Source organism: Montipora capricornis, chromosome 13, assembly GCF_036669925.1.
Source record: "Montipora capricornis isolate CH-2021 chromosome 13, ASM3666992v2, whole genome shotgun sequence".
In the NCBI taxonomy this organism is placed as follows: domain Eukaryota; kingdom Metazoa; phylum Cnidaria; class Anthozoa; order Scleractinia; family Acroporidae; genus Montipora; species Montipora capricornis.
Window position 1 is genome coordinate 40,787,782 of NC_090895.1, and position 10,000 is coordinate 40,797,781.

At 39.2% G+C, this 10,000-nt stretch overlaps 1 protein-coding gene across 10 annotated transcripts in view; it reads left to right on the forward strand.

Annotated features, from left to right (window-relative positions):
- LOC138028402 (GRIP and coiled-coil domain-containing protein 2-like) overlaps nucleotides 1–10,000 on the forward strand; it is an 84,344-nt gene that overhangs the window by 47,315 nt on the left and 27,029 nt on the right. For all 10 annotated transcript variants that reach the window (XM_068875928.1, XM_068875930.1, XM_068875931.1 and 7 more), the window contains 5 exons: nucleotides 279–383; nucleotides 1,876–1,959; nucleotides 5,175–5,258; nucleotides 5,531–5,722; nucleotides 7,393–9,121. In XM_068875928.1, coding sequence (XP_068732029.1) covers nucleotides 279–383; nucleotides 1,876–1,959; nucleotides 5,175–5,258; nucleotides 5,531–5,722; nucleotides 7,393–9,121 — 2,194 coding nt within the window. The remainder of the gene's footprint in view (nucleotides 1–278; nucleotides 384–1,875; nucleotides 1,960–5,174; nucleotides 5,259–5,530; nucleotides 5,723–7,392; nucleotides 9,122–10,000) is intronic.

Here is a 10,000-nt window from a genome sequence, read left to right on the forward strand (position 1 = left end):
GGCTGGTATTTCGTTGGACCGATTTCACCATTCACCATTTCGAACTCTGTGGGCGAAACTCTTTATGGTTTTCAAACTGTCCATCAAAGAATACCTAAAGAAACTCTCGCATATCCCGTGTAGCTCGAGTGAAGAGTACCCGAACTAATAATCAGAGTTGGTTCGGCTCCGGTTTGGAGTACTCGAATTTTTTCCGACTTTGCCCGATTCATCTTCGGTTTATATTTCGCGTCATTCATGGGTGCTATGGTAAATTGATTTTCTTTTTTTTCTCGTAGAATTTGCGGCAACAATTGAGTATGATCCAGGGTGACAGTGAAAAGTCGAAAGAGGCTTCCGAATTGGCAGAGGAACAACAACGGACGCTGAACATCAAACTTGAGGTTTATCTTTGCTTTTTATATAACCACCTTGCTTTCCGTCCGGTCTAGGGTTAAAGTAATCGAGCTCGATGAACAGAGCTAAGGCTGTAGTCGAGAAGAGATTTGCGTGCGCACTCAGAAAAGATAACATCAAAATTTCAAAGATAACGACTCCCTTTTAAATCCGAGCTTCCCCCCCCCCCCCCCCCCCTTCCCCACTTGCCTTAAATCCCACAGGTGAAAACAGTTCATTTTTTTCTTTTTTTGTATTTTATTATTGTTTTTTAACATTTCAAACAGTTCATTTGATCAAATTTGGTAATGAAGGGTTTGGCGGCGTACTCCTGAGGTTTCGTCGGTTTTTTTTCAAAGCGAAATTCCCTCCTGTTCCATTGTTTTCCTCGAAGCAAGTCGGAGCCAATAGTAAGCCATTGATTTGTAATCTATAGGATCGTTAAATGTCGTTATTCATCCGGGCCCTGTTGTTCATTGACGATTAACGCTAATCCCAGATTAAAAGTTAACCAAGGAGTTTATTTCTCTACTCCCAAATGCTGTTCAACGCTGATATTCGGGAAAACTTTACATTAGAAGAAGTCAATCTGGAAAAACAAAAATAAGCAAAGAAACTTTCAACAAAAAGTTGAAAACATGAATGAAAAGTTTTCGCTAATCCTGGATTAGGTTAATCGGCTTTCGAACAACTGGGCCCTGAAGTATTTTGCTAGTCCTTTTAATGCAAATTATAACGAAACGTTCAATGGTCCAAGATTTGTTTGCCCAGCCGACGCCTCGCTACTTGGCAACGTCCCGACCTAAATGGTGTAAAAGAAGAATTTATACCCACGAGCCTTCATCAAATTGCTAATAAATTCATTGCCTGACTCAACTGTGTACTTAATCGTAGTGTTGTATGGATTAAGTATACTGTGATAGGTCCCGAGTTAGTGGGTTATGGTTGAATTGTTTAATATTCTCCAAAATTGTCGATTCAGGTAAGAATTCATACTAAGCAGAAAATTAGAAACATTTCCATTAATATAATTTTAACAACGTTTAGCGTCAACGATTAACGACAAAGGGCCGGCTGTTGTTTTCCGTAACACCTTAAAAATATTCATCAACTACAATATTCGGCTCTTGTTGGTATTTTCTCGATTGCTGTAGCGAACATGCCAGATATGGCCTAAAATTAAATAGGTCTCATCGGAAAATGACAACCAGCAAATTTCGGGCCGACCTTTGTCGCTTGCTTCAAATGCAAACCCGTTTCTCGCGACTGTACGATTGAGGTCGGAAGTTTAAAAAGGTGTGAGGATTTTGATCATAGTGAATCCTAAAACCACTGCCAGGCAGCCTTTACACGCCGATGTCAATACTCGTCACGAAATGTCTCCGTGCTCCGCCGGCAATGCCTGTGAGCTAGTCTGTTAACTGACTGCACTTCTATTGCAAATAAGGTATTCACATTGTTTTATTTCATAACGTTTGCGGTTTGGCTTTGAAAATGTAGGAATCTTGTCGAGTGATTCAAGAAATGGAAAACAAGGTCCAACAGTTATCAAAGGATTTAAAAAAGGCGAACGACGAGAAAGCTGTGAGTATAGTATCTTTGTACAAATTTTGAACTAAGGGTGCGTTCGATTGACCGTATTCCGGAATAGGAATACATGGAATATAAGTTAGAAATCCTTCGTTTTTACGGAGATTCACATTAAAATTGTCAAACATCTGCTAAAATGCTATAATTTCTATGAACCTTGCCGCTTCGAAAAGCGCCAAACATACCGTTTTAATCATCACTCCACATATTTTTATTCTGGAATAGGGCCAATCGGACGCGCCCTAAGAGAACTAAGGGGCTGGTACTATGGTTTGAAGAAGCTACGACAGGTTGCAAAATTGGTGAGACACTCCCGCTAAGAAACCTCTTATGGCTTTCACTACCCGCCCGATCTAGAATTCCAACTGGCCCCACTTCCCCCCCCCCCCTTCCTCTCCCTCTCCCCCTTTTGATGTTGACTGTTTAAGTTAAGTTTCCAGCATTATTTTGTATCGCTAGCAACATTGATAAGGGGGAAGGGAGGGTGCAGTGTGTAAGATATCAGGTAAATTAATAACGGCCCAAGAAGGTGAAGTGTCTCCATAGACCAAATCGGCTAACTCAATGTGTTGTACCCCATTCAAATCTTTCGGGATTAAGATTCGTTGTGTGTTGTATTTGCATGATAACGTAGCATTCATATTTAAATGATATGGAAATACCTGGAACAATACGTTTTGTTCCCAAAGGGTTTGAATTGGGTACAACATTGATTTCGTCGATTAGGTCTATTAATTTTGCAACCTGTTGTACCAATTATGACCACAGTCGATAATCAATTTGCCGAATAAAGAAATATTTTTCACTTCCATCAGATCTTTTTCAGCTTTCCATGTAACCACAAAGGCTGAGTGACAAAAGGTCTCGGGGTACCTTAGGTTTCCAACCTTTTCTTTGTACTTTAGACTTCATATAAAGTGGAGAGGTGCCCGCCACTGAAAGTGCAAAATAAATTCAGGGCGCGTTCGATTGACCCTATTCCGGAATAAGAATACGTGGAGTGATGATTAAAACGGTATCTTTGGCGCGTTTTGATGCAGCAAGAATAATAAAAATATGTTTAAAATATCATTTTAGGAGGTGTTTGACAATTTTAATCTGAATCTCCGTAAGAACGAAGGATTTCTAACTTATATTCCATGTATTCCTATTCCGGAATACGGTCAATCGAACGCACCCTCAATGTTATGTGCAGGGGCTATGTCACGATATAATGGAATAGTATCAGATCGTAGGAAACTTAGTATGTATTTCTTTCCCTATGATTAAGGTGTATTGCCAAACGAGGAAGTTGTCTGTGTGTCTCGGACTATTTTATATGATGAAACCGTGGGCGAGCTATTTTAAATCCATGTATCTAAATTCAGAGATCCTAAACAATTTAAGTAGTCTGTTGACTCAAGACTTGTCTAATTGAACAAACAAAGTTGACATATAGGTCGTAATTGTTTGATTGAAAACCGTGTTCGGTTGGTTTGGTTTATCGACTTCTTCAACCAACTCCGAACTCCGTTGAGAAGGTTGAAAACGAGAGGTAAAGACCGCTGCGTTTCCGAGGGCTTCTTCAACTGGTCAGTCATGACTCTTTTAACTGCTGGAAAGATCTGTTTTGATTATTTATTATGCTGAAGCCGTCGACGGAGTTATAGACCGAATGCATAAATGGCGGCCAAAAATATATTCTTTTATCTTTGTGCTAATTAGACCCACTCGCCTCGGTTAATAACACGGACAAAATACAAAAGAAATGGTACTTTAGACCGAGGCTACAATAATTGGTCTGATTAACATATAAACAAAAGAATCATTTATTGGTCGCCGTTTTCGAATACGGTCCATTTGTTTACTTGAACTGATACAACATTTTTCTGACAATGGATTAAAACTCAAAGGAACTGAGCCATTTTTTCAAGTTAAAAATAGCAAAAAATCTACTAGAAGTAGCTCCTGGAGAACATTTCTTCACAGCATTTTTGTTTTTTTCAGAAAATTTTTTTCACAGCATTTTTTTGACCATTAAAACTACTGAGGGATAATTTATTTGTCGTTTTCATCGAAAAACAAAAAAACAAATCGCGTGACATGGCCTCCTTTGGATGTAGCATCCTTTTCCGCTTTCAAAGAGACCGAAAATAGTTAAGTCCTTAAAAAACTCATTTTAATCCCATGGTTGATACAATATTCGCCTTTCAAGAATGAGGTATATACTAGTGGTGAACAAGGAACCAAGGGCAAATACTTAAGCTCCGGCTCCAACAAAATAAGTTATGATGTACATATCAATTCACACCTGTCATTGTGTACCTGTGGCGATTTCTGTGACACGTAAGGAGTCGAACTGAATGAAGTATTTATCTTACAAATTTGCATATCCGTTTTATGGTTTAGTTTAAGCGTTCAGTCTGGACCAGTCTAATCTCGCAACTTTGCTTTTTGCAAGTACATTCATTATATACAAGTGTTTATGCGGTCGTTAAAAGTTCGGTGAGTTAATGTAGATTTTGCTGGATTTTATTGATTTTCTTGCAATTACGATTTGAGATACGTAATGCATGAAGGGTCGTTCAGTCGCTTGTGAAAGACTTCACTTTCATTTACATTTGTTTAGAAATCCAAAAAGCATCAAAGAACGAAGTAGGTAATGTTTTCTTCAAAGTATGTGCCAGTATTATGTCTTGTAGGTTTTTCGGTTTTTTCTGTCCACTTGTTGTTTAGTTTTGTGGTTAGAAATAGTTGTCTAGACGGAATACTGTCGGCGAGTTTTACCAGTGAAAAATGTCCTAGCTAATACTTTCCGGCGGAATGAGAAAATCTGGTTTTAACGAACTGCATAAATCCGCAGTCAAGAGTCATTGGCTCTCATGTAAATTGAGCATAACCGAGTCCACAGCAAATCAACGAAAAATTGTTGTGATACACACGAAACGCCGCAAACATGCAGTTGATGTATCACAAACGAAGAGCCGCTAACAAGCATTTCCATACTACGGTTTATTTAAGTGCCCCGAGGAATGACGTCGTATAGGCTCGCAGGTTTGTTTTGCGATTTTCTTAATGATGAAGTGGAAACGCTTATTTTCATTGAAAGTAACTACATTTCGAATTTGCTTTCCTGTCTCATAAAGCCGCAACAATTCTGCAAATTGCGGGTTGGACATTCTTGTTCGATTGCCTCCACGTCTAATTTTGCGCACATTTGTTCTGTTTAGCACCAAGAAGCGGAGATTGAAGAGCTGTTTAGAACCCAAGACGATCTTCAAGCAAAGTATAACGATGAAGTGAGGGAGAAAAAGGTAAACCGGGTAAATCCTTTTCTTACGAAATCAAGTGTCTTTTCAAATTTTCCGGTTCAGTCGCGCAAGCGACCTCAACCATCGATTAGTTACTGTCGCATGGGGGGTAGGGGGGGGGGAGGGGGTAAGTGTAAGACTGCTACCAACCTGCTTTCAATTGAAGTAACGTTTACATGTATGCGGTCGACTGAGGATTAACTTAAGGGAATTTAGTATTTCTTGTTTTCCTGATTTTGTAGAACGTTAATGACAAGGTCCTTGTTTCTTGGTAGGAACTGAACGATTATGTTGAACAGCTTCACGAGGAGTTAGACGATTTGCATGTGCAGTTTGACGCATTGTCGAAGGAACATAAGGATTTATCGGGACGTCTGGCTGAGGTGCAGTCGAGTCAACTGTCAGCCGAATCACAACATTATCAACAGCTTTCTGACCTACAAGAAATCAACAGTGGGCTGCAACAGGTATGTTACGTCACGCAACACAAAATAAGCATGCAATAAAGGAAAAGCGGACTGGAATCACATTGAAGAGGTGATTTTGTTTAACCGATATATTTTTTTCAGCCAGCCCCGTTGAAATGATTGAAATAGGGAGAGATCCTTTGCGTTTCCGCGGGCTTTTTTTTTACTGGTCCTGCATGACTCTAGCTGCCCGGAGAAGTCTGGTAATAACAATAGACTTTATTCACAATGGCCAGCATGTTGGATTTGCTATTATCATACAAATTAGCTACATACTTCTGAGGGGGCAAACGTCACAAGTTCGAGAGGTTATAACGAACACCTTAGCCACACAGATGATTTGTTTCACGTTCATTGAATGTTTATCACCTAAGTAGTAAAATAGAATGATTACTCAAGTTACTTCGTTGTTTTTTTAGTGAAAAATGAGCAGATTACGAAGTAGGAAGTCAAAATGTCAAACGCAATCAAAATATATAAAGTTAGTATAAAAGGTACTTAATTCTAAATTCTAAAATGTGCTTTTAGCAATGTTATTTCAATATTTCGACGAGTCGATTATCTGCAATTTGCCTTTTTTCCAATGTTTGGCCCTCAGCTTAATACATGGCTAATTTGCATGACAATTTGAAAACCATCATGGCGGCTATCGTGAATAAGGCCTATTTCCTGAAGCAACTTAACTGCGCTTCAACCGAAAACGGTCGGGAACTTGTTGTGCTCGGAAGCTACAATCACTTCAACGAAGACTGGTTGTGGTTAAAATGATTGATCCCATCAGAACAAAACCTGACGGTGATCGTATTGGAAGGATTTCATTGTATTTGTGAAGAGTTCTTATGTTGAATTTTTGTCCACGAGTTTAATCTTTAAACTTCTTTAAGTGGGAGTATTGAAGATTTGGTCGATCTTGGTAGCTCCATAAATTTAAAAAAATATCTTTTGAAAGCCAGCATCTGGAGTTTTCAGGGCCTGTTTCCATAGACCTTTTTGCAGATACGGCGGCCATTTTGATTTCTATTGTTTCAAATGGCAATTATGGGATGCTCAGTGGGCACATTAATATGTATTTGCCCCCTGAGCATCCCATAATGTCTTTTGAAACAATAGAAATCAAAATGGCCGCCGTATCTGCAACAAGGTCTATGGAGGGATTAGCCTGTTCCAGGCTCCCAGATAGTCGGGAAAACGAAAACAACTGCGTGCCTCGACCTAGGTCCCCACTCATTTTTCGCACCCACTTTTTTCTCTTTCCCTACTATCTGGGAGCCTGGAACAGGTTATGGCGGGAGAAAGAAAAGCCGAGCAGCATTTTTGTTTGGTTTCAATGCTGTAATTCAGCCTTGATTGGCAAAATCCGGATAAACAAATATCCGGATTTGGCGTACACACGGTGCCGGATTCATATCGAATTCAAAAATATCCACTCTGGAGAGCGCATTCAAAAAGTTCCGGATTCGCCAGCAAACTCGCCAGATACGTGTGGACGGAAGGCGTATCCGGAAAGAAAAAATTTCGGGTTCAAGAATGTCCGGATGCGTGTGGACAGGGCCTTAGCCGATTGGGCCTACTACCCTACCCTGTTGCACATTAGCGCTCCTAACCCCCGCTCAAAATGTACCGATTTGCTGATTACTTAATTTAGAAATTGAATTTTTTTTATCTTGAAGGATAACCATTGCCTGAAAGAAACTGTGGAAACACTGAACGTGTCTTTTGACGAAAAAGGAAGCGAATTGCTGGAATCTTTAAACGAACTTCACAACAAGAAACAAGAATTGGAAAACGTAAAATCCGAATTGAGTGCATTGAAAGAATTGCAGGCAGTTAGAGAAAAGGAACTTTTGGAGTTGAGAAACGATTCTAACAGGGAAAGGGAGGATTTAAGTCGATCTGTCGAGATGATGAATCAAAATTTGGAAACTCTTAACCACGAGAAAGAAGCGATGGCTTTGACAATTGAAAATTTGAACAAAAGTTCAGAAGAGAAAGATAATCGAATCACAGAATTGTCCTGTAGTCTGGAACAACAGCAGAATGAACTTGAAACGGTGAAAGAGAGTTGTAGTGGCTTAACGGAGAAACTTAAAAACAAGGAAGAGGAATTAAAGAAAGCAGTTAAGGCGTTGAAGCAGTTAAAGCAAAATTTGCAAAAATCTCAAGAGAAAGTAAAAACATTAAGCGAACAGCTTGAAGGAGAAAGGAAGTCTTCTGAATTGTTAAGCTCACAAGACGAAGAAATCAAAGCTCTGAAGCTCAGTGTTGAGACATTAAAGGAAAGCGCCCAGGCGAAGGAAATGGAAGTTGAAAGCTACAAGGACACATCGAAAAAAAAAGACAAGGAGTTGAATGACTCCCAAGAGGTGGTTAGCGGGTTAAACGTCAAAATCGAAGAAACTACGATGCAATTAGCAACGTCTACAGAACTGAACAACACGTTGTCTGAAGAAACAAAAAAATTGAAATCGCATATTGAATCGCTGGAGGTTAGTTTGCAAGAAAAAGAAAAAGACAGCCACGAAATACAGGGAAATTTACATAAATATATTGAAGTTGTAGAAGATTTGAACTCAAAATTAAGATCGTTGGAAGAAGTGATTGAGAAACTGAACGAGGAAAAGGGAGAAGGTGAATTGACGATTAAACAGCAATGTGAAAAGATTGTTTCGCTGCAACAAGATTTGGAGTTAAAAAACAGAGACCTGGTTGACTTTAAAGAAAGCAATGTTTGTAAAGAAAAAGAACTAAGTACTCTACATCAATTCAATGAAAAGTTGAATGAATCCATCTTCGAAAGGGAAGAGGAAAATACAAGATTAAAGGTGGAAAGAAAAGAGTTTTCTGCTCAGTTGGAAACTCTTAATGATTCTCTTGCTTCGAAAGAGGAGATGCTAAAGAAATTAAGTAAAAAAGTGAAAGCTTCTGAGCAACAACGTTCTTCCATAGATAAGGATTTGTTAGTCAAGGAAGAAGAATTGCAACAGTTGAAGTTATTAATCGAGGAAAAAGAGAATCTATTTGCGGATCTTGAATCGACAAGAGATGCTCAGCAATTGGAAATGAATAGGTTGAACAGCGAAATCTCCGATAAAAATGGAATTATCGAAAGCAACTGTAATGAACTCCTGAAATGTAAAGCTCGCGAGGAGGAAACTGATGGTAAAATCACCGCCCTGGAATCAAGTATCCAGTCCCTAAGTGAATCTCTTGAGGCGAGAGGAATGGAACTAAAGAAGGTCGAAGTTCAGCTAAACGAAAAACAGATTGAACTGGAGTCTGTACAAACCACTATGTCAAACTTGAGTGTTGAGATGGAATCTGGCGCTCGAGAGGTCAACCAGTTTACAAACAAGGTAGAGGAATTGCAAAGAGAAGTAGAAACAGTCACAAAGGCTAAAGGTGAGTTTTTCTTTCCCTTGAACTAATAAAATAAATTTCACCACAATTGCTTGTAATCTCGCAGTCTGATTAGCTAATTTGTTGTGGACTCACAAAATTTTGACTACTGTGATGACGGATATCGTTGTCGGTAAGAGTAGAGACAACGCTGAACCACTTTCGATTTGTTAAATTCACGCTCCTGGCCAACTGTGGAAACCGTAGGAATGGTACTTTTTCGCGTTACCGCTGCTGAAAGTTGTTCGATGAAACGGCAAATGGCTAATGCTGCTGCTTGGCGTTGAAGCATCATGGGAAAGGGAGAAGCAAGTTAGAAAAAGAAAGTTTCAGTGCTTTGATACGGATCAGAAACCTGTAGTTTCCCGTTTCGCTTAAACGTGATGCTATATCAATCATTTTTCTTAAAGGGAACCTCCACTCTTACTGCAAAATAAGTTTAAACTGAAGGAAATTGTGTTTACAAACAAATTTGTTCGAAATTTGTTTTTAAAACAGTGTTTATATCAAGAAAAGTGAATTTTTAAATCGCTTATTGTCACTTTGAAATTTCGCGGGCGCAGCCATCTTGAATAATTGTGACGTGCTTCGGTTGCCCTATTGTTCTAACACAAAGAGCTTTTGTCTAATAACAATTGGCAACCGTAATACGTCACAATTATTCAAGATGGCGGCGCCCGCGAAATTTGGAAACAATAATAGGCGAGTCTAGAACTTATTTATTTCGGATACAAACACTTTCTCTGAAAGTACTTTAGACTGACTTGACTGTAACGGTTATTTCCTGTGATTTCAAGTTTATTTCTTGATGAAGTGGAGGTTCTCTAACTAGTGCGTGACGTATGATTGGTCAATTTAGTGGGCCGCATTCCGCAAAACGGC